We start from the raw sequence: 26,755 nt of genomic DNA, 5'->3' as shown, positions 1-26,755 counted from the left end.
TTTTTCTACCAACACGTGGCCAGCCACCTTCTGCCCTCAGGACTGCAGTGCTGGCCGTCATTCCAGAGGGGAGGACACCTACAAAAGCATTTGAGTCTGTCTCAGTATATCTTCTTTTACTCTTGCTTTTATCAGCTGCAAAAGGGAAGGTTCCTCTAAAACATTGCTACTGAGGGAGACAATTGCTCTCCATCATTATCCACCTCTACTCTTCCAATTAATGTGCTACTGTTTTGCAAACCATCGTCAATATGAGCTAGGACCAATTATTCTTGCTGAGAGTTTACCAGGACACAGAATTTAATCAGTCAGCAGAAGAATTGCTACGCAGTAAGGCAGCTGTTAGCAAAAAAAGAGCAACTTGACCAATAATGTAAAAAATGTTGATATTTTGTATAGTATCTAAATGGACGGCTACCACTAGACCAGTAGGTACCAGACTTTGAGTGAATGCTTAAGCACTGTCTTTTTATGTAGCAGAAGGTGAGGGTCTCCCTTCTACTGCTTCCTAATTATTTCATCCGTTTACAGTAAGTTCAGCTCCACTGGTTTTGGCTGAAGAAAATCAGTGTTTGATAAGGAGTAAAACTACAAATCCCTTTTTATGAAAGCGATTTCTGGGCCGCTTAATTACTGCATGTAATTTGCCCATATCCTTCAAAATCAGAAAGAACCAGGAAAATGTCAATTTATTTAAAATATCCAAGCCTTAAAAATATATATTCAGATATTGCCTTTGGAACTTGTTTTGCTCCATAATCAGAAGAACGGCACAGAAAGCTTTCAAGTAATAGGAACAGAAAAACTTACCAGGAAACACATAAAATATGTTCATCAGATTCCTGTAATGTTATCTCTATTTCTATCACAAAAATACCCGCTATCTCCAAATAGAAGCAGGAAGCTTATGACTCTTTCTTGTAACAACTTGTCTTGACTGGTGTGGCCCACACCCTTCCCCCAGCGGGGTGGACGGGGCAGGAGCCGACTTCCAGCTTTGTGCTCGGCACAGGTCCCGCGGCTGTCAGGGCAGGGCTCTGGAGTGGAAGAGGGGCAAAAATCCTGCGATCGACGCTGAGGCAGGCAGACCCGGGGGCAGAGTCACCTGGGTGAGGGGTTCACCTGGGTTCACCGCTAGAAACCCAGGGATAAGTCGCGTGAAAAAAATTACGTCTCCTTTCTGACCTCTTCTAACGTCTACAGCTTACAGCTGCAAAACTTCACATGATATTTAGCATTTTCTTAGTTCTTTCAGAAAGCAGTGAACGGCAATTCACGCTTTTTTAGGCTTTAACTTTTCAATAGGCATTTTTGTGCACTGAGTATACCGATTTCAATGATCCTTCCCTATGCAGTTTGCTTCTGAGAGCAGACGTGAATCTGCAGCCTTACTGTGTATTATTTCACCTCTAACGATGGATGCTGCGTCAGTCAATACGCGTTGCACAGAGTGCAAAAAAAAGGGCACACGTGCTTATTAGTTGAAGTTTCTCTTGTGCTCAGTGGTGTGGTAGCTCTTCATACGGATAATTCCCGTGTCACAACAGGGCGTAAAACGCATGAGCTTAAGTCTCTTCAGATGGTACCAATAACTGGGGAAATGCGCAACTACTTCTGTAGCTATACTATTTTGAAAACAAGTCTGAAAGGACCCTCCATCGTATTCCGTGAAGTGTGTGGGCAGGGCAGGAGATAAAGTCTCATCTGTCCTTATACACAGAAGTTTTTGTTCAGATTAGCCTATGGTCACAAAACCACACTCATTTTGAATAAAGGAGTCAAATATTTACTCAGAGATACTTCCACAGTCTGAACAGTGGAAAGGTTTTTTCCTAATAACCATCAGTTGTAAAATAAACGTCATAAATGAAGGTATGTGGCAAACAAATGGAATGTATTTCTGAATCAGAAAAAATCACAGCACTGGAGGAAAAAAGCTGCTTAACTCTAGCTACACCTGATTTAATATAATTTTGCAGGTGCTAAAAAATGGCATACTTCTATATTGATGGAAGAGGGTATTGAATAGGTCTATTGAATAGGTATATTCAATAGGTGTATTCAATAGGATGGTACTGAATCCATATGAAAAGTAAAAATAATGAGTGCAGAAAAGTACTGAGCATCAGGCTATACTGCACAGGTCTGTTTCTTGTGAGGTATCTGCACAACACACAGTGCAGCACTGTGCAGGGTTCGAAGTCAATTGCGTGATATCTTTTACCCTCACGGTGTTAACTGGTCCGTGCCACAATGATAATCATTCTTAAAGTGGACTCATTAAGCACAAATTAATGAAGGCCATTTCCTCATCCCTTTGACATCTCTAGACTAGGTAGTGTTTGAGGAGTGACTACAGTTGCTTTGTTACCCAAAGATTTCAATCCAGAAGAAAAATAGTCTCAAGGGGACTGGATATTTTGAAGCCACATAAGGAATCAGATTCTTGTCCAGAGACTTTATTTCCATGATACTGTAAAAGTGTTCAGATCGTTTGAGTATTTTAAGTAAATTAACTATGCCCTTATGAATGATTTGAAAAATAAATTTAAGTTCTCTCTGTACAGTAATGTCCTGTGCTTTTCTGATGATTAGCCATGGTCAAGTAATGATTGCCAGACCATTTCAAGCGTTCTTTCATTCCAGATACTGCACTAAACTTTTGTCCTGGAGAGAGTATGAATTTCCCATCAAACGCCTGGAAAATGCATGTTTGTGCACACACATACACCCAGACGAACAAATCCTGCTTTCATATTAATGCCTAATTCTTTAGTCCTAGACTGCTATAATAAGGATCTCTTCACAAAGGCCTGAGTGGGGTGTCAGGATGCTCTGCCAACAGTGTAGCTGGTGGTGATGCGCGCTTTTGGCTTACAGAGTCATTCATACGCTGAACTTTTTTGGGCACTGTTTACATGTGTTTATTCACCCTTATGCAGGGAGGATGTTCACATCTATAAAAACTTTAAATGTCTTGGGGTTTTTTTCCACGCTTTCTGCCAAGTTAAATAAATTGCATAGCTTCACTAGCTTGGAAAAAAGTTAGCTCTCCTCACCACAGTTGAGCTGAATGGTTTTATCACCATTTTCGGAAGACCTTCCTTGAGGCCAGCATCATACATCCCAGTTAAACTCAGTCAAGGTTTTATTGTTTCCAAGAACAGAGAAGGGTGAATGATCCAGATAGGCTGTGCACTTCTCAGTCCTACCAGGCAAATGAGGCTTTTAAAGCTTGCACAATTCCACCTGTGGGACCGGCAAATGAAAAGTATTATTCCATGCAACAGAAAGGGCAGAGCAATAGGATGGGGTGAAGGAGGATGATAATTTTTTCCTCTCATTTCTAATGGGAGGAGCGCTGGTCTTGTTACCTCAAATAATTTGTGGTGGTGACTTGTTTTATTTTGCCTTTATATTTTTGTGACATTTGCCTCAAACTGTTTTAATAGTGGCTGGATTCCTGTACCGATGTTGAGAAACTGACAGTGATGTTCACATGAACATAGGAGTTTCTCTTACGTGAACTTAGACAGAATCTACTGTTAGAAATAGAGGCCTTTATTTTCCTATTTGGCAAACCCAGAGTGATTTTGGTTAAGCTAATGGAGTTAAACGTAGTGCGGTATTGATGCAATAGCTTAATAAGTGAAATCTGGTCATGCATTTCTAAATTTTGCGTAATGTCTGAAGAGCCAGCACAATACACTGAAAACACCACATTCAGAAATAAAGACAATGCAATTGGAAAAATATGCACTAAGGAAAGATGTGGAAACTTTTCTTGCAGCTAAGCGGAGTAGACTTAAACACAGTTCCACTGTCCAGTTACAACTGATGAGGCATCAAAGGCAATGTTTACCATAGCTGACAATTTCAGCATAAGTTTGTATATACATCCGTATACATTGCTCTAGATGTGTGTGCATCTCTCTATATGTACATACACAGTACTATGTCATACACACATTATCCTTCTGAGATACACGTAGTGCATAGATGTATAGGTACAATGTGCATACCACACAATACATGTTGGAATAAGCCATGAAATAAGTAGCACTTATCTTAATGTTTCCCTGTGTTCCCTGTACTCCTTCCATTAAACAATCTCTGTCAGGACTAACTGAAACTCCCCTGAGCCATTTTAATATTTAAAATTACACAAAAAATCCTCAAGCACTTCTAGGAGAGTATGTGGAAACAACTACAACAATCTTTCTTGAGAAAAAAGATTACGATCTATGTTATATTTTGAATGTACAATGTGGGTGGTGAAAAGTAGTCAAAGTCCGGAATGCCAGTATGGCACAGTTACTGAGTTTGCCAGTTAAGACGGTGAAGACCTGCCAGTGACATCCAATACTGCGATGGTCAATCTCAGCAAATTGTGGTGCCACAGCGTGTGAAACGGAATAAACACAGCGTATGGTTCCAAACACCCCTACTCATACTCAAGTTGTTTCCAACAAATAGCACAACTGGATTAGCTACCCTCTGTCTGCTTACCTTAAAAGCTGAAGTACAAAAATGCCCAAGTAACAGACATTACAAATTAGTATTTTCCCCAATATCTATCTGGCAGCTCCTAAAAGTAGAAGTAGAAAAGCGCAGAACCTACAAATGATCTATGCCTGATACAAGGAAAGTCCTAATTAAATAACGTTTTAAATTCTATCAAAACCTGAATGTCATACATGCTTTAGCTAAGCTTCCAAACAGAAGTGCTTGGGTATCATAGGAGTCCAGTTCATGAGACAGAAAAGACAGCCATCATTATGAACACCTCAACTCCACCAGACATCTGTACATATCCTTTGGGTTAACAAGAAGCAATCTGCAAATATATATCACTTTGACCTGCTCCCAGAAGCAAGTGCAGTGGTATTTGCATGGGTGAATACATAAAAGATAAAGGAATATATAAAATAGAAAATCACAGAAGCTGGAAGCAAATTGTGAAAGGGGACAGTAGATTTACATGGGCCAAACAATATTCAGAGTTACCACAATGAATATGTATGTTTTTAGAAATTTTCAAATGTATTACAATATGTGATGATTCATGAACTGGATGAAGTTAAAGCTAGTGGGGGCTTGGCAGAATGTCCTTAGGGACAGGTGATCCCCAGATGCCCCAAAGAAGGTCAGGCGTGGTGAACAGCCAACTTGTGGAACAGACCATTTCTGCTGATAAGGACCTGGAATATGTGGATCCTGCTCCAGTTCTTTTTGATAAGTCTTATACATCCTTAGAAAAGAAAGTATCAGACCTCAACACTACAATCACTGGAGCTAGTAATGTGCCTTCTGATAGTCTAAGAGCAGCTTAACTTTGCATAGGAATATTTTGAAAGGAAAGAAAAAGCCTGATAGCAAGACAAGCTTGTAAAGCACATTTTATGACAAGAATCTGGGAGCCATTTGGAGGACATTAAGGGTTTGGAATCTCAAATATAAATTTGAATAGGGATACATAAATAGTCAGATGGTCAAGGGGGCAAGTGAAATGCAGTTTATAAATAGCTTAGCATGATACTCCATGACTATCCCTACCGAATATATGGTAGCATGATGATAACTGTATATTCAAAATTACTGATGCTGCTGATCAGGGAAAAAGAGATTAAAATTTCCTTTTGCTTTGATGTTTGTATTCTCTAGAGGCAAACCCAGTGTACTTTGGGACTTGTATTCACTTCCTTTATATCAAGGTTGATAATGAGCCTAGACTTTTTAGAATATTCTTGCAGAAGAAGTAAGGAAATATAATAATCAAGACAACAAAATAAGAAAGCGAAGTTGTACATAATTGAGAAAGGTCACGAACTGCCTCAGAACATCTGTGTGGGTATCCTCCCGAAACTGCCAGATTCCTTTAGGTCATTTATCGTTCAGTATATACAGATCCACAGGTTTAGATCCTGGGAACTGCTCAGGCCTTTCCTGTATCTGTTTAGCTTTAGAACTGTGCCACATTGATCTGCAGTTTACATTTGTAGGAAGTGCGTTACGCTGCGGTAGGGTGTAGCGCTTCATGCACCATGACACCTGTCCCTGGATCTCTGGATCAGACATTTTTCACAGCCTGTACTGGTACAGGAGCAATAAACTTCTATCTCAATTTGACATCGAGAAAGCCAAGCATATATTATAAGGTATTTTGTTGTCTTAGAGCTGTTCAGTGGCTGACAGTGATTGGGGTCTACTCTACAAAGCTTTCTGCAGACAACCCAATGGCTCCTGTCCGGCTATCGCCTCTGCTGTTTTGATCCTCTTCATATGGAGTCTAATCTTGTATTATTGCAATTAATGGGGATGACGTTTGGTCTCTGAAAAATGAGCTTTCTGTGTGAGGACTGTTAATGGGACTGAGCTGTTTGTCTGCCCTCAGAATGACGTTTTCTGTCATGTTTCTGACTTAATTTCCCTCAAAACAGATGAAATATTACATCGTTTGTACTTTTTATAAGTAGTGCTGTGTCAGATTGTACCTTTTGGTCTTGCATTGTTCTTCTTCTGCAACCTATCATGTGCGCTTGTGTTCATAAATAATATATCCACTTGTGCATATAGCTAAAATTTTTGTGTGTGCATGGGTTTAAAGCAAACACATAGACATATAAAATACAAATTAATTTGATCCCCACTGTACTTGTAACACAGCCAAATTCTTAATATTTTATAGTGCATATTCCATTAAATAAATAGTAACTAAATTGATCTATGCTACAATATGTGTATACATACACATTTTATGATGCCTGTAAATAACATTTTAAAGCCTGTTCACACATCAAAAGACAGGTTGTTTATTTCTCTGTTAAAACAATCCAAGGGTTTAACTCTTCCTATTATGTAAACAGTGGTGACAGCCGCTTTCAAGGAAGCTTACCTTCATTAAAAATAATAGTTTCCCATTGTAAAATCAAATCTAATATACCATAAATCCCCCTGATGAACTCTGGCTTCCTTACGTGCTCTCACATTTTGTGTATTAGGGGCACAGCACTACTCTAGATATCAGAAGATAATAATATGGCAATATATATAGATATAGATATATATTTAAATGTTAAAACGTTAGTTAGGTCAACTTGAGTAATGAATATATTTCAAATATATGCTTCTTTCTATAAATAAAGGTCATTAATTTTCTCTGCAACATGGGTGCCTTATAAGTCTTTGGTTGTATGTGGCTACCAGACTGGTAAACCAATTCTGGGCATCTTTAGCTCAAAATGCACTTGTGACATATAGATGAAGCTTTAACTTTTTGTCATGTTTTATACTACACTTGTACTTGCAGTAGACTTGCAATATCATCTACAAGCTTACCTTTAGGTAGACATTTTAAACAACTCATACAAAAGAAAGATTTGTATGTCAAGAGTATTTGTTTTAGTGACAAGAAAGCTAGGTATACTCTATTCATTTCTCAAGCAGACCTTTATGAATCACTTTAAAAGGACGCTACAGCTGAAGACTGAAGAGCAATATTTATCAACATTAAATAAAACATTTGGTGAAGTATGTATAAATATTTCTTCATATGAACATAACACAAAATTAAATAGTTCAGATACACAGACACCATTTAATATATTTCCACTGTTGTCAAAATCATCTGTAAACACCATCTCACACTGAATACAAAAGCAGCTTTTACATCAGTTCTGTGTTCGCAACACTGATGCCCCTTTGTAAAAGAAGATATTTGTTTTGTTTTATTTTCAGCAAAATAAGAGCCTAAGCAATAAAAAAAAGGTTTGGTCAGTTCAAAGGAGAATACAAAATTATCTTTCAACATGTAACTAAATCAGATTTAGAACAATAGTTTAAAGTACAATCCTTTCCCCAGGGGATCTCTGACTTTTATAAACCGTGTTTGGTGCAGACCACATCACAAATACCAGGAAATACTGGTCATGTCTAAGCTATAAATATTAAAGCCCTTTTAAAATTGTCTTTATAAAAAATCACCAGGTTACAAATTGGCAATACCCACATGTTTCGCAACGCCGAATAACCTGGCATTAAACAGATCTAGGTGCACTTCTCCTAACGATTTTTAAAACAGATTCTGGAAAAGAGACCCTTTTTAGTGAGCATCCTTCACGTGCAAAAATAAAGCATTTCTTTTACGCAAATCTTTTGCATCTGAGGCCCTCCTGGGCAGAGAGTGCAAGCCGGGGGGCTCCACCAAGTTAACAGGGACAATGACAACTCGGACTTTCCCTGGAAGCTGTGCGGACACTGGGCCCTGGAGCTGCGCTGGCTCCGAGAAGGGCGGTGGCTCCACACGGTGCAACTCAGGACAAGGCGCCGCAGCGTCCGTGCGTGCCCCGCGAGCAGCGTAGCCGCCCGAGCACGAAACGGGGCTCCTGCTAATGGCTGCGCCCGCCTGGTTCCTGAGCATCAGCGCTCTGCAGCCCGGAGGTGGGCTTTCGCCATCCTACGCCCTACAAAGGTAACTGCATACTCTGCCCTGAACGTAGCCTTCCATTCCTTTCACCTTCGTATCTTTTAAAGAGGTGTGATAACTTTGGGGAGAGGTACTGTGCTCAAGATCAAGGTTTTACTGGGCGTGTGCCCCATTATAAAATTCTGTAGACTGCTAGGCTCACAGGCTACGCTTTGGTTCTCTCCGTTTGAAATGTGGACACCATGTTTTGGTTTCAAAGATAAACTTGAATTTCAGGTGGCAAATGATGAGATATATATTTGTAATATGATTTTCTGAAGTGTTTTTTTTTTAATTTCACTCACATGTAATTGTGATGGGGGGCCCTGTAAAACCTAGAACAATAGATCACCTCTTTCCTGGTATGTGTGTATTTTGGAGGTGTGAATGTATGTTGTGCATACATACACACTCACACACACACATATATATAACATGAGCTGCACACATAGATAACTTGGCAATCAGGAATCAGGGGTACAATTAACAATACACCAGAAGAGAAGTAGACAGGAAGCTCTACCTGGACAACAAGAAGCAATTTTGCAACCTATACAGTGTCTCAAATAATTTCATAATCCTGTTTCGCCAGCTTGCTACATCTGTATGTGACTTGAATTGAAAGTTGTTGGATTCCTTGGAAACAGAAGAGATGGGCTAGCTAGATGTGCTTACCTGAGATCCCAGAGTTGATTATAATCAAAGAGCTGGGCAGATCAGTAATGGGTTTATAATTGCTATACAGCTTCTTGCAAATTTGTAGGAAAACTTTATTAAGTCTTTCACTCCTTAGTAAAAACGTTGAAGTTTGTTAGTTTTTGCTGAATGCAGACTTGATTTTTATATTAAACTGGATTTATTAAAAGGATACATACGCCTGGCAGCTGCTTTCACGTCTTGATGTTTAAATGTTTGAATCAGCACCCTGGAACCACCCTCCCCCCCCAACCCATCCCGTCCCATCCCTTCCTATCCCGTCCCGTCCCGTCCCATCCCTTCCTATCCCGTCCCGTCCCATCTCGTCCCATCCTGTCCCGTCCCATGCCGTCCCATTCCCCCTTCGTTATTTTTTTTAATTGTTTAAAAAATACTATTCTATGAAGCCTCCCTAGGGATCCGCTTATGAAAAATGACGGACTGCCTTTGCTGATACTGCTGTTTGCGTCGTTTTCGTTTGTCACACTGGCACAGCAGTAGCATCTTGAAAGTGTTTCTGAACGTTTTGTTACACAGTGCATAGCACACGGGGTTCACTGTGCTATTGATGTAGCAAAGCCAGTACCCCAGGTTCCAGAAAGTTTTGGGGATACAGCTGCAAAAGGTGTTCACCAGAACCATGATGTTATATGGGGTCCAGGTAATGATGAAGGCAAACAAAATGGCACTGAGTGTCTGTGCCGCTTTCTTTTCTTTGATAAGTGACATTCGTTTTCGCTTTGTGATCTGACTTCTGGTCTTCAAGGCAAACTTTTTTGCCAGGGTTGCTTCCTTGAAGGACAAGGGCAGGGCTGCAGATGTCTTGGTCACTGATGAGATGCCATCAGAAGCTGTGGTTGTCTCTGCTGACCCTGGCTGAATTGGAAGCTTAGAAAAGCTCTTTTGGAAATTTCCACCGTCCTGAACACTTTTGGGAGGGTGCAGTTTTTTAGGTTTCTTTTCCTTCGACTCCGTGTCGGATTTCTGCAGTTCATCCCCTGACTCATGCAAATCTTCCGAGGAGGGTAGTTTTGTGGAATTGAGGATGGCGCTGTGACCAGGAAGCTTCAGCACGATTGAATAGATGGCTCTGGTCTCTGCAGCGATGTCTTCTTCGTCAGAGGAGGCTGAATTTTCAAGGGAGGCAGCAGCATCATTGTTGTTCCAGCTGTCGCTGCTGCTGTGCTCTTGGTCCCCCTGGTCTGCATTGGGCTCCCAGCTCTTCATTGTGAGCCAGAAGTGGCAGCGTCTGTACTTCCTTCGGGTGGAGCGTTTCATGCTCTGCCGTTGCAGCTCGTAGCTGCTGCAGCTCCGGGAGCTGCCTGTCTGGTGCACGAAACGTGCTGCCTCTGCTTCACTGCCCGAAGCCTGTAGCCCTGCTAACTCTTTGGTGCGTTTCTCGGTCTCCTTGTAGATCCTCCAATACAAAATACTCATAATGGTGACTGGCAAGTAAAAGGCAGCTATGGCAGTGCCAAAAGTGATGATAGGTTCACTTAGAAACTGGATGAAACATTCATCAGGAGGTACAGTCCTCTCCCCAACAAAATACTGCCAGAACAAGATGGCAGGAGCCCAAAGAACAAAAGAGATGATCCATGCTAAACCAATCATCACCCCAGCCCTTTTGGTTGTTCGTTTGGCTCTGTACGTAAGCGGCCTAGTGATGGAAAAATACCGGTCAAAACTTATGACAAGGAGATTCATGACAGAGGCATTACTGGCGACATAGTCAATGGAGAGCCAAAGATCACAGGCCAAGTTTCCCAAAGCCCAGTGGTCCATGATGATGTATGTGGTGTAAAGATTCATGGAAATAACACCGATGATCAAATCTGCACACGCAAGACTCAACAAGAAGTAGTTGTTGACCGTTTTCAGTTGTTTGTTAACCTTAAATGCAACAATCACTAGGATGTTTCCTATGATGGTCACCAGCGCAAGGATCCCAGTGAGGAAAGCAATCAAAACTACTTGCCAGACAGCGTGTCCACCCAGAGGGTCTTTGCTTGTGGCATTTAGGGACATGTTTGTCGATTCCACAGTGGGGAAGGGAAAACTCTCTGTGGTCTGAGGGAAATCATAGCTGCCAATGAGCGACGCTGCTTCATCCAGGAGTCCCGGTCCAGGTGAATCTCTCTTCCAGAAGGAGCTCACATTTGAAAAGAGGGGCGAGGCTGAACTGTTATTTTGCATGATCATTGTGGCTCTCTGACATAGTCTGCAGCAGGGAAAAAACAAACAAAAAACAAGTGAACAGGTGAAGATGGTAAATAGATAATTGTCCGCATATTCGTACATAAAATCCCTTCGGCACTCTGAAAGATGTCTTTAAAAGCCGAGCTGCCTGTGACACATTCCAAGTCAGATGTGTATGTAGTGGTACTCAGTTTACAGCTGTGATTAATCTGAGCTCTTTGTAGTAATCACATACTGTTTCCTTAAAAACATTCAGTCACAGAAGAACCAAAATCCCAGGAGAATTTGAACCCACAGTAGTATTAAAATGCCCCCTAACTCTAGCTCTTAATTAAAACGCTCCCTGACAGATCTCCCCTGAACTCTACATCTCAACGGCCCACTATCCTGGAGCCTTCAAAAACTAAAAGCCAGACACGTGCAGCCACAAATCCTCCAAGTTGGAATCAATGCTGGCCCCCAGTGCTAACCTGGCACTAGCAAAACACAGCCCCAGCCTCTGCTGCCTCCAGCCACAGCTAATGACAAACAAAAATATTGTTCTGCCTTTCCTTCAACTATAGAGATACAAGCCAGCATCATTTCACTGTGTCAAGCTACTCTAACCCGTGAGGCTGCAAAGACCCTTTCATTTTTGTCAACATTTCAGCTACCTGATAAAGGCACTAAAAGTTCTCATTAGCACTTTTTGCATATGCCACTATTCATTTTTCATGCACATTTTTATACTTGTACTAAGGGCTTTGTACATCTAATGACTTCAAAATGTCTTTGGGGCAAAACATGTTAAAAGTTCTATTGAAAATATGGTCTCTAGTGTCAGGAAGAAATGTTTGGCCGATGTATGTCAAAGCAATCATTAAACACTTTAGGAAAAGAGGAAAAAAGCATGAAAGGGATTCATAATTAAGCCTTAATCCTTTTCCCCAAGTACTTATGTAAAATGAAGACATGCTCAGTATAGGAATTTGCATTTCCCTTATTTTATTAACTTCTGTGGTCAACTGACTAGATTCATTGTAATAAATCAGTTATCAAGCAGCAAGAATTCTGATGCAAAATCCGTCACTGATAGTAAATGTTAAACAAAATATGCTGTCAAAGAGAAATGTTTGTTTGTTTTCTAACTGTGAATCCTTCCAGACTCAATATGTTATGGCATGAGATACTAATGAGTATCACAATGCATTGGTGTTACACAAAATATTTACCCAAAAGAGGAGGTTTTTGTTTTGGTTCTTTAATTAATTTCTAAATTCTGTTTTCCCTTGAACTGTACTTGGTTTTGTTAGCAAGCCATAAGACATTATGTGATTTTAAATGGTGCAGCTTCTATGACATATGCAGTAAACAGACCAACAATTCCTTCCCTTACCATATGCACAATAATTAACACACCCCCCATATTTTGATATCTAGTGTAAATGAGATATTAATTTTTCTCTTTATTAATAGGAAGAAAAGGTTACAATGATGCTGCTTTATCCTAATCTAACTCAATCCACTTTTAATGCATTCATCATCATATCAGACAGGACGTGAACATAATAATAACAACAGTAAATATTGCTCTGGGAAATCACACAGTTAAATTTAACTCTTTTCCTGATAGAAAGATTGGATATTTGGGGCAACTCAAACAATTTCTAAAAATAAAAATGTTACGAATTTAATAAACTGTAAAATAACATTGATAACTTTGATTTTCTTAAAATCAAAGTAGGTTGAAAATAAAATTATCTTTTATCAAAAAACTTTGACATTCCAAGTTTTCTTTTCTTTGCAAAGTTCATATGAAAGAAATGTGCAGTTTTGCATGAAATAGAAGGCAAACAGACATTCTGAAAATTTGTTAAGCTGCTCCTTCACAATTTTCAATATTTTTTACCATTTTAATTGTTCCTTTCCCAAGAAAATCTAAGTGAACTTTGCTGAAAAAATTTCACCATGTCCTTGCCGTCTATTAGAGAAGCTGTGGGACACAACATATTTCTTTTTTTTCTTCCTCAGGATATACTACGGACTGTGGAGCTGGTGTAGTTGAGGCCACCAAGCATACAGCAACATGTCCTCACCGATCCCTAGCATACTGTTTCAAAGAAGCTGCAGAAGTCAAATCTGCACTGCGAGAGAGAGAGACTCATCCCACCTACACTCATGAAATGAAAGGCTGCAGAAAGTCATTTGCAAAAAGGCAAGCAGAGGTCTGGATGAGAAGCACGCTCTTGCTTTCATTCATACCCCCTCAGGCACACTCATACCAGCTCACTCCTTTGCCTTGTCCAAAGACAATGTTCATTTGCATGTCTATAAAAATGGAGATGCCACATACTCAAAAATTACAAATGATGGCCCGTGGAAACCCAATGTACAATAACGTTCTCCTTCGAAGAAGACGGCGAAGCAGCATTCAAGTTTGGCTTGCCCCTTCCAATGCGTGGGTGAGACAAAAACACAGTCCACTTGTGAGCAAGTGCTGACGATGTTCTTGCCAGCTGTTTATGGCCCGGGGTGGTTAGTCACAGGGGGGGAGAAATCTTTGACTCAAACAGGATTGTGGGAAACCATCCTTCTTGCAATGTTTTACTTAGGAAGCAGGCAGCTTTTCCAGAGCTGTCAGATAGGATGAGGTCAAAACCAGAATAGTAGGAGAGAGATCTGAAATAATGATATTTGCTAAATATATGCCAGAAATGATTAATGTTATAGGCTGCAGACCTTCCTTCACTGACATTAGGGACAGAGAGCAGCGGATGAAAGCCAGAAAGCATCCCCTTCACAGACACACACTTGTGAAACCTCGACAAGGTAACAGCCAACATAGTCAGGAATCAAGGTTGATTGAGAAGTCTGACGGGTAAGTTTAGATGGCAATGATATCGTTATGCTGCTTTTTCATAAAAAAAGACAAGCTGGTATCTTCTAATACAAAAGAAAAGACCGGGCAGAAGACACTGATAAAGCAAATAAAACTTTCACTGCAGGGCCTAGAATAAAAAGCAGTATCACTTAGAAGTCACGGTAGAAATAACAGTATTACTGAGAAATAAAAACAGTTGACAGTTTGGTAGTACTTCCCATTTTCATTGCATAACACAACCATAAACCAACCTAAGTGTTAGCCTTGGAAGTCCAAAACAACGAGCACATAAAAGATACAAATAATCTTGCAAAATTAATGTGTAAATGCTGCACTAAGTCCATAAACTGATTGTGAATTCTGTTTCATTGTAGACTTTGAAATGGAGTTTCAATGTAAATTAACCAATAAATCCTTTCAGAAATGCCGGGCTTCGAAAGACTCGTCACGAGGAAGCCTGGGAAAACTGTACTTCAGCTGCAGTCTTCCAGGCACCCAGCAAGTGCTGGAACCGAACCTTTCTTTCTCAGGTCAGTTCTGCCACCCCTGGGCTTCAAAGTGACTTCTCTAAGACACTGTTTCAATGAAAACCTGCACTGTCCTCAGCAGTCCAGCAACTGAGGAAGAGGAGAGCGAGAGCAACCCACTGACAGCTCCCTGCTGCCCAGTGCAATCCTGCAAGCTGGAACTCGGCTTTTTAAACTCCTCAGGCATTAAGGGGACCCCTAAACTCGCATTGACTGGACTGCTCGATAAAATGGAAGTGCTAGCAGGATGCTGAGTACAGACCCTTGTTATTCTGGCTCTTCTACAAGCTCCTGTAACTGAACTGTTTAATCCCATGAAAAAGGTAGTACCCTTATGCTCATCTGCATAGAAAAAAACTATCACTACCACCACCACCATAACATACCAGACCAGCGCAACTGGATTTTCTTCCTTTGAGGAAGCCAAAGCAAGCTAAGGTACCCATCATTTTCCAAAACTGCCAGGCGTTTTCTGCTTTCTGTCTAAGAAGCATTAGAGGGAAGGAGAGGGTGTCCCGGGCCGCGGAACAAGGACAGCACGCCCTGCAGTGCAGCCTGCCAGCACCTGCCCAGCAAGCCAGGCTCAAAGAGAGAATGATGTGCGGCCAAGTGGGAAAACAGCCACAAATATTTTGCTAAAACAAACAGTGCAGCACAGCCTGAGTGAGGCAAACAAACCAAACTGTGAAGTGATTATACGTTTATATCCCAGGATGAGAGCGTACGAATCATTGGTACGATACACTACATTACGATTTCAAGCCAGGGAGTAACAAAGGACACTATTTTTAGCCCAAGAATATATAATTACTTACCTAAGATTACTGCTGTGCTATTCACCGTGGTTTGGGTTTTTTTGTTCTTGTATCTGCTTTTTAATAAGAGCTTATGAAATGTACAGGCCAGAGAACACCAGAGGCAATGCACACTTCCCAGCATTATTCAGGAAAAGAGCAGGCACGGTGCAGGCAATGGCTATGCAAACTTTCACATACGTCCTTCCCAACGCACCTCTGCTCCCTGCTCCACTGGAGGGACCGAGATATTAGATATCCCACTCAGACCCATTGGAAGGGAAGGAGAAAGTGGCTCCGGAAATGGTCACTAATTTCAATAAATGGCCATAACGCAGATTTAAAAGCCTGAATGTTTGGAATAGCCTCATTAATTGCACATTGCTGTAAACAGAAAGTAAACTAGAATAGGCAGTAGAAACAGTTCTGTCACACATTTTCACTGCATTTCTTCTCTCTTTGCTTATTTCATACTTCAGCGGTCTTGTTAATACTTCACATTTCAGTTTACCATATTTTTTCCTTTCCTTAAACCTTCCTGTTCACAAACACACAACCTCCATTTTTGCAGAGAAGTCTGTCTGCTTGCTGTCTTTAAAGGGCTCTAAGATGCATTTTCCGGGAAGTCAGACGGCACTCTGGGGGCTTGGCTGTATGGGAGCTCAAAACCAGCAAGCCTTGACGATTGAAGAATTTCACATCCCATCTGTTTGCACAGACGAGAAAATTGCTTACCTTATTTTTCCATTTTCCTCTGCATCGCTATTGTATACACATTAGCCTAAACAGCAGAGAACTCCATGCAGTGAATTATAAAACTGTTTTCTAACATAAAGAAACCAAGCCTTTAGAATGCTTAATGTGCTTACCTAAACTAGCACATAAGCTTTGTTCCAAAACTAATATTTGGTAAAATAAAAATAGATATGAATTTTAAGGTTTTCCTGAAATTATGCCCAAGATTACATATACCTATTTTTGAAATCACACATAGTGGTTTTTTTTTTTTTTTCAAAACACAATAAAGAATTTTAAAAACTTGAAATGAAAAAAATGAAGATGCAAGTATTCACACTAGCATTCACGATTTTACATTTATTATACAGCAGCCCACATCACCTGCAGCTAGTGTAGCACAAGATAAAGGATTCCTTATGAATGTGTATGTGGTAACAGGAAGCACAGCGTAATTACCACTGAACAGGACCTCAGATTTACCATGACTTACTTATACTGATGATGAAATATATTACACTCAATATAGTTTTGCATCTTTGCAGAACAAGAATACAGAGCCATAGAAGTCGATCCCATTATGAAATATCCTAGACACTTACACTTTCACAGTAGATACAGACAAGTAACTGATATACTTTTATACTTTTATATATATGTACACATAAGAACATATACATACAAATGTCACATAGAAAATGTGACAAAAGTATGTGTATATATCTGCAGATGAAAGTATATGTATATATTTGCAAATATATATACACGTGTGTGTGTATATATACACGTATGTGTGTATATACACACACACACATATATCTGCAGATATATTTACACATACTTTTGTCACATAATTCCAAATATTGTTGTAAGGAAAGACTATATCTTTCACTAATTAGCTATCAACTTCATATAGATAAAGCTCAGTCAAACATATCCCACTAACACTTCAACCCAAGCTCTTCCATTTTCCATCCATAAAGATGTTTTGCTTACGCTTACCAAAATTACCTAGATATAATGTCAGTGCTTTAAAATCGCTTTTGCGATTAATGAATTAGATTTGCTTATTATTTGCTTACTGTGTTGCTGCTGTTAGTGTGTGAGGTCTGGCACGAGCAAACTAGGAACTCATTTCTTTAATCGTGTGTGTTGTTTTCATTACTTTGGAAAGAGTTTAGAGAACCTAACGCACAGCACCAAACTACCTGAGCCCTCTCCCTTGCTGCCCTGCAGCCAGCAGAAGGGAGCAGCCCTCCGCGGGAGGAGAGGCAGGGGCGGGCTACCCCAGGCGTTCCTGCTGGGACGCGTAAGGATGCCGCACTGGGAGCAAGAGAGCCTGCCCACCTAACGCAGCCAGGGAATTCGGTATCTAAAGCTGGGCCACGGGAAGAGCCTCTTTTATGCCTTAATTTGCCAGTTAGCTTTTGCCAAACGCCTGCCATCTCCTTCACTTGGACTGAGGGGCTTACATGCGTACCGCCCGGCTGTATCTGCAGCATCCAGCGTGGGCCTTGCTTGCTTATACCGTGTTTGTTTTTACAGTATTTGCATTTCTAAACACCTTACTTCATGTAGTATGAACCTTTCACTGAGGGTTTTTATATTACGGTAGAAATGTAACTTTCAATACTAGTATGTTTTAATGGCCAGCCATTTCAGTGGAAACATCCGCTTATTTAGACAGCTACAAAAGTAAGAAGAAATACTGCGCTACCACTAGTACCAGAAAAGAAAAAAAACCTCCGACATGTTGCGTCTATTGCCATTTCAAAAATCCAGATGTGTATTTCTGATCCCTTGCACTTAAGACTTCCATTTAAGATTGAATTTGTTACATGAACCGTATAATCCTCTTGCATAATTTTTCCCAATATGCTATATAGAACAAAGATACATCCTAGTCTGCATAGTTAAAAGGACAGTGATTTTATCAGATATCCACATTTACTGAATAAGTGCTTCTGTGCTATTTATTATTTATTTATTCTTTAGCCTCAGTGACCCAATACTCATTCATCCCAGGACTTTTAGTTTCAAAATAATCCTATCTTGAAATCCTCTAAAACGATTCCAGGGAGAAGCTTCAGAAATGAGCTGCTACTCTCAGTTGTGATACGGCCGCAGGGCAGCGAAGGTTTATCGGGTGTAGCAGCCGCAGACTTGCTGAAGGAACGGCGCTTTTCTTTCTCGGCCACATGCACTTAGTGGTTATTGTCTGAACAACTCATACAGAGCAAGTGAAACCTTCACAAGCCTGAGCTTGGATGTGTCTCCGATTTTCGAATGCTTGAAAACCAGAGCAAATTAGGTCTTGCTTAATTAAGATTAGCGCGAATACTGACTACCAGCTCAAACAGTTAAATCTATGAGGTGTGTTCTTATGAAGAAAGGAAATTATTTAAATCCCAGGCAGTTTCTCTTTCAGAGAGCTTTATTAAAATCACATCCCATCTGCCTAATTGATATTGGAGGAAACAGACACGCGGTCCCAAACGGAGCCAGAATTACAAACAAATACTGAGAGTTTTACTCACTTGAGCAACCCACTGACTTTAATGCTGTGCATTGCAGGTATCTAGGGACAGGAAGGTTTGGCTGAAGGGCTGGTTACTATGTTGAATTTAAACATGAAATTAGATTGAGATGAAAGAAGAATACCAGCCATTTAATTATCTCGTTTATGCGTGAGGTGTATATTTTTTCCTTTAAGTAAAAAGCTATCCATCTTAGAGACTTCATTTCAATATTGTATTAATTATACACTTGTTTTACATAGTATTGCTTAATATTTTGTTATTTATTACGATGTTGAAGCGAAGTCATGACCTAAAATTTCACTGTGCACTCAGCTATCTCTTTATTACTGTCCACTGACTCCACAGATAATCCTCCCAAAGAGGTATTTAAAGCTCACATTAAACTGTTGATCATGTGAAATAAAGTAATAGGAATTCTTACACTTAACTCTAGCGTCCTCCTAGAGGTTGTCAAATGCTAGAATAACTGGACCAAGCATGGAAAAATATGTGCCTAGAGAGAAAAAAAATTTCAAGCCTTCTGCGTGAATTTCTCCTCTTTTACTAAAATGGCATCCTTCTCTATAAAAATAATCACGTTTGAGCAAATTAATATGAAGAGGAGCTTGCTACCAATGCTAGATAAAACAAGTAAATTTTACTGTATTTGTAATCCAGTCCTACATTTAGTAATCCTTGCATGCATTTAAAATCCATATGTAATGTGAGTATTAGCCTTTAAGAACCTTCACAGGGAACAACAGACTTCATTAGCAAACCTCTTTACTATCTTTAATGAAACTGTGTTAAAACAAAGTAATCACTTGATTATGCTATAAAAATAAACACATTTTTGCTTTTACCGTTTGCTCACTGACACAATATACCACCAGGGAAAACTGGAAAACAGTACAACCGTTTTTCAAGCATCCAAGAAGACAGAGAGCCCGGACACTGAGCTTTAAAGAACCTCACCTGACACCTGACACACTCTTCTAAATTTCATTTGGCTGCAAGAAGAAAATGAAATGACAAAATGCTGTCAGGCCTTGAAACCAGAAAATTGAAAACATTTTTTTCTGGAAATCCTTTCCATGGAGGAAAAATAAATAGCCATAACTAAAACATAAATAAAAACTCAAACCACAGTTTTGATTTTCTGTCTTTTCAAAAACTATGTTTTTTTCTTGGGAAAGTAATTTCATTTTCTGTCAACTTCAAGCTGAATCTCAGATATTTTTTGACAAACGCTGCTGAAAGCAGATGAGCTCCACTTTATTATTTATTTAGGGAAAATAATAAAGAATGTTTGTGTTTACATCAAGGTCTGGCAAAGAGCTATCAAAACCTCCAGTCCAGATATCATGTCTACCTGGTGTCAGGTCCTGTTATATGAAAGATCTCTAACATACATCATTTAAATATGTTAAATAACATGAGTTTAAAGTTCTCGTGAGTCTGAGAGAATCCTAAAAGGTTCTAAATTGTACTTTTGCTGACTGTAACTATGGCATTGCACGCAGGTGCTAAAAATGCAGACCACCTACTATAGCTTTTGTTGATGATGGATAGTTTGGCAATTTTACATAAGATGCAACAAAGTGACTTGAACAATGTTAGGAAACACTCTATTAAGGGAAATTTATCCTAATTGGCTTTGGTGATTGAAATATTATTGCTATCTACTGCAGCAAAACCAACACTCCCACACTGGACAGATGGTTTACTTATTTAAAAAGCTGAAAGGAAAAAAAAAAAAAATTGTTGAGAGGTTTCAGCTAGAGGAAAAAAATTGCTAAGAAATAGCTATTAACTAATGAAATCTATATAGATATTTTGACACTGGAACTATTTATAATGAAAAGGAAATTTTATGAGAGAAGCTTTGTGTCAGAATGTTATGTTTTTAATCACATTGCTTATTTGTTCTAAATAATGCTCTAAAACATGCAATCATAGTAATATTTTAAAGCATTTTAGTTTGATTTCAAGTGAAAATTGGCATAGTTGGTCAGAAAATAACATTTTCAGTGTGTTTATTTATTTAATTGTATTACAGAATGGAAATTCCTAACAGTTGAGATTTGGGAATATCCTTTTGTACTGATAATTTGATCAAAGCGTAAAAGCGTATGAAATTTGCCAGTCATTTATTAAGGAATGGATCTATTGCCAGGGAGGTGAAGAGCTCTGTGTGTGCCCTTTTTATAAATTATATTTCTTTAATACAATTGTAAGCAAAATGCTACGATATAGTTGAAACGGAATATTTTTTACCTGAATGGAACACCTTGGTAATAAATCAGACAAAAAGGGAAAATGCTTTGTTTCAACAAGTCACTAGAAATATTTGTATAAATACTATGTTTCATTATTGGCCAGGGTATTTTAAGTCAATCTTTCCATCTGTTTAAAAGTGTAGTTTAATACCCACTAGGTGGCACAATAGTTATTCAGAAGCAAAAGTCTGGACTTGGTAACAAAATCTTAACTAGTCTTTCATAAAGCCTCTGACTTATACGTGCAAATAATAACCAAATTATATCTATTCCTTGATAGGGACAGAAGCTAAAAGAAATGCATGTCATCCAAATATTGGTCTGAATCAAACTAGCAGCCAAATTACCGACAACTGTGTTTTGTGCTGTAGCCCAAGTTAACTTCTTTTTTTCTGGAATAGACACATCTGAAAGTCCTGGTGGAATTCTGTAACTTCATCAAAACGGCCCAGTCCAAACTCCGACCCCCTGTACGCAGGAAATCAATGGCAGCAGGCACTGCAGATTTTAATGCATGCAAGCAATTGTTCTTTATTCAGATACAGACAAGTAATTAAATAATGTTCCAGTGCTATAATCTTTTTTAGGGTTTGTTTGCAGGGTTGGGGCTTTTTTTTGGTTGTTTGCTTTTCTGAGTTACACAGCAACATAAATGGAGACATGCCCAATGAAAATAGTCCTGACAGAGAGGAAGGAGGTGTTAATGAAAAATTTATTTTGAGTTATTCTACATAAATGCCTGTTGGTAACCCTCGTGGCAGGGTCCTCTTCCTACTAGCATTTCATTAGGTTGCTATATATTTGTTTGCTTGAATATCTGCCTTTTCTGTCTACTTGAAATATATCCCAAGAGTTTGAAGTTTTTGCACTACAGTCTTAAAAAATCAGTTCTAGTATAAAGACTACACATTCACAAAGCTGTGATTTTATTCAGTGTGCAGAATGGACCTGCCCTAGCAATTAATCGCAGTTGCACAGCAGAGCACAAGTTTCTTTAAGACCCTCTTTCCTTATGCTTGTAGGAGGTATGTAGTACAGGAGGCACGAGGCTGAGGAGGAAAAAGGAAGGACTCGTAGTTAAGTTAAATGTGGAACTCAAGTGTATTCCTAATTCTGTCACAGGGTTTCCACACACTACAGGAGGATTGATTTATGCAGATCTCTCAAATAATATCACCTTACCTTGAAAGGATACTTCAAAGCTGAATTTAGTAATGCACAGGCATTCCTCAACTTTGCATATGCAGTTTTGCAAAATGAATTATCTTGAACTATATCATTGCAGGTTTTCATCTGCATGCTTCTAAGATGTTAAAATCATTCCATCAACAAAAAAGACCATTTCCAAATGCAGAAACTATATATTAATCTAGTACACTACAAGTTTTCTACTCACTATCTAGCTAACACACTTATGGTACTCTGCACTCCCTCCTTGTTGCCATTTCTGAGGATTCGTGCATTCTGACATGGCAAACAGAGAGACATGGAGATACAATTACATTAGCTGTGAAGGTTGCTATCTAAGTAACAGGATTTTGCTTCTAAAATAAGAAGGTAAAGTGGACTCATGATTGGTTGCATTTGCTCTTTCAAGCTTATAAAACCTGCATTTTGCAAACCCATTACAGTCTAGGACAATGAACAAAAGACTTAAAAACAGGAGTCATAACTAAATTAGAAGGAAAATATTTCTCCCAGCTTTGATAGGGTTGCTGAAATGGCAAGTAGTATATGTTACTTCCAGAAAGGAAGTGGAAAGCTAGAAGAAAGAGAATCTGTACCTAGAAAAAATATCTTCTGCCCTGAAAGGTCAGAGGAATTTTAATGCCTGAACTAAGAATAGGGATGCATGCTGCATGTGGTTTCACCGAGTCCCATTGCCCAAAAAAAGAAGTATTAATGCTTCATTAAGTATTAAGTATTTCCTTCCATTCATCTGCCTTTATCTTCCAGCTGCCCCACTTTTATGCTTTGGTTTGCCAGTGAGCTCTGCTTCCAGGTTGCTGTGGGTCTATCTGAACAATTACTTTTTAGGATCAGAAAAGAAATCCCTATGTGGTTGCCATTCAGGAGGGTATTTTGTTTCTTGTTTTTTTTAACCTTTCCTGGCAGTCCTATAGTGATACATGTGGGTAAAAGCTCCTAGGACTGAGAAGTCTTAATTAGGTAAGTATCTGCAGCAATCAGCGGACAGACTCCAGATGAGGTAAATGGATTTTGGACTTCTGCTGGTGGACATCAGAGCAAAGGACAAACAGAAACCTCAGCTGCTGCTCTTGGTACCCTACCCTCCCATTTCTTGCAGGAGGAAAGGTTTATTGTAGAAGAGCCAGTGTAGGCTCTGCCTCTTGTTCGCCTGCGTGACCTGAGCAACAGCTCCCAGAGATGTTTTAAATTCAGTATTCCCAGTTTGCAGGACTTCTGAGCTGGTTCCCTCTGTTCAGAGAGAAGCTTGTACTGTAGTGTCACCGTGTCCTCCTAAAAAACGTGCCCTGGTGGCCAGGGAATGTCCTTTGGAGAGGATGAGGTGCAGCTAGGGTTTGCACCCAGGGCTGGGGTACTAGGGGAAAAGTGAACGATCAGCGTAAACTGCGTGTGCTTGGGAATGCTTGTGTGTTAAAAGCTCCTGAAGCCCTGCATGAAATTTCACTGTACAAACAACAACAATCTGGATAAAGATAAAAGGAACACGGATTATAAAATACAGCAGAAGGAATGGCAGAAGTAAAACAACTGGATAGGTAGAGCATGGTAAAAAGATTATTAAGATGCAATCTGATAACTCCTTACGGGAACCTGAAGTCAGCATGGGAAGCAGGGAGGGCATGCAGGCAATCACCTCCTTCGGGATAAGGATTCTTGTATCTCAAAGTAGCAACAAAATCACTTGAAATAAAAAGACATTTCCATTAGTTGGAGCAGCAATTCTCTGTCATCAGTCCTCCCTCTTCCTACAGTAGCCCTCATGGCTTTGTAAGAAAGCGAGGCTATTACAACCACAGCTATAGTTAGGAGAGGAGGCCAGGTATAACGGAGTGAAGGTGTCAAGAATAGCTGGGGCTTGTAAACCCCTTCTAGAGAAATAAGCACGTTCAGTGATGAATTATTCAAAATTAAGCAAGAAAAATAATTGCTTGAGAGCTGCTGGAAAAAATGCCTCTGTCCTAAAGAACCTAAATTTTTGTTTGTCACAGCAGAAATACAAATTCAAAGAGTAGGAAGGGAAGGACAAGGGTTCTGTTAATAATTATAGAGCAAGATGAGTGCACAGAGTTGTTCTGGCATATATTATAAACAAATCAATGTCTTATTTCTCATACGTGTGACAGCAAAAGTACCAGCGATGACCTTAGTGAAGAGAAGGAAGAAGCCACACTGCCTCCCAGCCTTTCAGGAAACCCACACCTTGTGTTAAATAAATAAATTAAAAAAAAAATCCCTCACCCAGTTACTTCAGTTTTACACCATTTCAGCTGAGAGAGAGACCGGATCGCAGATGCTTGGTGCAGTAGCATGAAGAACAGAGCTGAAAAGAGAATCAGGTTTCCAAAGAGACCAGGTGTTACGGAGGAGCCCGCGACTCGGCGCAGTGAGCCGTGGCCAGGCGATGGCAGATAAACGTGTCAGCCTCCGAGTCAAGTCCTTCTTCCTGCCACCCCGGCTGCTGCGGAGCAAGCGGCTGAGCAAACCCACCATGCTTGCTCCTGAAACAGTCATTGCACGGGACCTCTTCCATTCAGTACTGTTTCATGAGAGAAAGGAGGCGGGGAAAACTCAATCTCAGTAAAGCAAGAGGACATTAAAAATGACAGACGAGAAAAAGAAAAGCAACTTGTTCCCAGGCCTATCCTCGCATCAGCGCAGTGCCGTAGCAGAAGAAGGGCACAGATAAGCAGCGGGCCATCTGATACACTGATCCCCCGGTGATACCAGCAGGCAGCCAACGGACCCGGCCTGCTGCTGGCTGCCCTGGGAGCCCCAGCGGCTCCTTGCTTCTTGGGAGGCAGCGGCCGCTGAAAGGGAGCGAGTCTATGGTGTCTTAATAAACCCATGGGCACAAGGAAAATGCACTGCCTGGTTTTATCTCTATGTGCGTGAAATGCAGGGGGAGAGGGCACGTGGAAGGAAACTGGAGCTGGCTCCTCAAGCGGCTCTGTGCTGAAATATGATAAGAGACTCGAGTCCACATCCTGACTGGCTTCTTTATCTTTTCTCTTTAAGTGACATTCATATTTTAGTGATAACTAATACTTTTCATGGGTCAGTCCAGAAGCGATGTGCAGGGCACGTAACCATGTTATTATGAAAGTGAACACGTGAGTATTGTGTTGACATTTGGAAAACCTTGGTCTTCAGGAGGTCAAACACTGTCGCATTCTATGATTATTGCCAGCAATAGCCAGGCAAGACTGAACAGCGCAGGAATGTGCCTGAGCTGCTATATTTATGCGCAGCATTTATAGCAAAGTGGGATTTTTTTGTAATCCTTGTAGGTACAAGGATCCCGCACTGTCAGTTCTTCTGTGCAGAACTGTTCTTCTGTTCTTCTGTGAGAACAATATATTGTGAGAACAATATATTGTGAGAACAATGTATTGTTCTCAGACGTGCAAACACACAAACAAAACACAATCACTGTTGCCTGCTTTGCTTCCCTTGGTAGTGCCGCAGAGCTCCAAGTTGCTTATACACAAAAACTTCTATGTCATATATCCCTCATGACTCTACAGACGATGAGAAATATCACATCAGTGGTCTCTTATAACAACATGTATCCCTCGTCTCCCAGAAGGGAAACAGTTTTTAGCATTTTATGTTTTGGTCCAAGAGATCTCTTGATATTTCTTTCTAAAAACGTTAAAGAGACTGTTGAGGGCACAAAGTACAAGATGCTCAAGCTCCACCAAAATAAAAAGCGATGTAAACTGGGTGTCCACCTTGTGTCTGCCCTAAAGTCTTATCTTCTAGAGTGGTTATATTGCCAGTTTAACTCTGTCCAAATTGTTTTAATAGTATGAGCTTTCAAAGAAGACATATTAGGACAAGTTCATTCATATCAGGAGGATGTATTGTTTGCCCTTGTAGCACAAGAAGACTAATTTGAATTTCTAACAGTAAGTTGAACGATAGCTGTGAATAGGAACGCAGGACCCATGTCACTGTAATATAGTCTGACCAGAGGGGCCAAACAATGACATGGTGGTGCAGTGGTGTAACAGCTGGAAGCAGTGTTTAAGGGGTTTCTGAAGATGAGGCAGCTCAGTATCCCTGTCCCACTCTTAGGTGGATCCATAATCACTGGCTGCTGGCTTCTTTCAGAGACCAAATACTCACACCAGATGGACCTCTGCTTCTTGGGATTGCACAGCCAAAATAATGTTTCAGGGAGACATAAGCCTGGAATTTTTTATCAAACCAATGTTAGCAATTCTGAGCAGAGAGGTAAGAAACAACACTGCTCTGGTCCCTGAATATGCTTGCTTTACAACAATAATGTACATTACTTAGCATCATTAAAACATGCCTTATTTATTAATTTATTTACATTTTAAAGGTGCATTTGGTCTACATTAAGTCAGAACCAGCTATCATGTGTATGGATACCTCCAGGAGTGACAAACTCCATAATATCAGGTTTGAAACACTATCAGGGGGAAAAACTAAGCTGCATCAGCCCAG

General features: G+C 40.0%; 2 protein-coding genes across 5 annotated transcripts in view; one reads left to right on the top strand and one right to left on the bottom strand.

Moving 5' to 3' along the window:
• The window catches only part of GREM2 (gremlin 2, DAN family BMP antagonist), a 562,614-nt gene that overhangs the window by 252,479 nt on the left and 283,380 nt on the right, over positions 1–26,755 (top strand). The window lies entirely within an intron of this gene.
• Positions 9,539–26,755, bottom strand: part of CHRM3 (cholinergic receptor muscarinic 3) — a 281,911-nt gene continuing 264,694 nt past the window's right edge. For both annotated transcript variants that reach the window (XM_075497394.1, XM_075497395.1), the window contains one exon: positions 9,539–11,381. In XM_075497394.1, the coding sequence (XP_075353509.1) occupies positions 9,560–11,381 (1,822 nt within the window). In that variant the 3' untranslated portion in view covers positions 9,539–9,559. The remainder of the gene's footprint in view (positions 11,382–26,755) is intronic.

The sequence above is a fragment of the Mycteria americana genome, chromosome 3 (assembly GCF_035582795.1).
Source record: "Mycteria americana isolate JAX WOST 10 ecotype Jacksonville Zoo and Gardens chromosome 3, USCA_MyAme_1.0, whole genome shotgun sequence".
Taxonomy (NCBI): domain Eukaryota; kingdom Metazoa; phylum Chordata; class Aves; order Ciconiiformes; family Ciconiidae; genus Mycteria; species Mycteria americana.
The sequence above is the reverse complement of the archived record's forward strand: the minus strand, read 5'-3'. Positions and strand labels throughout refer to the sequence as shown.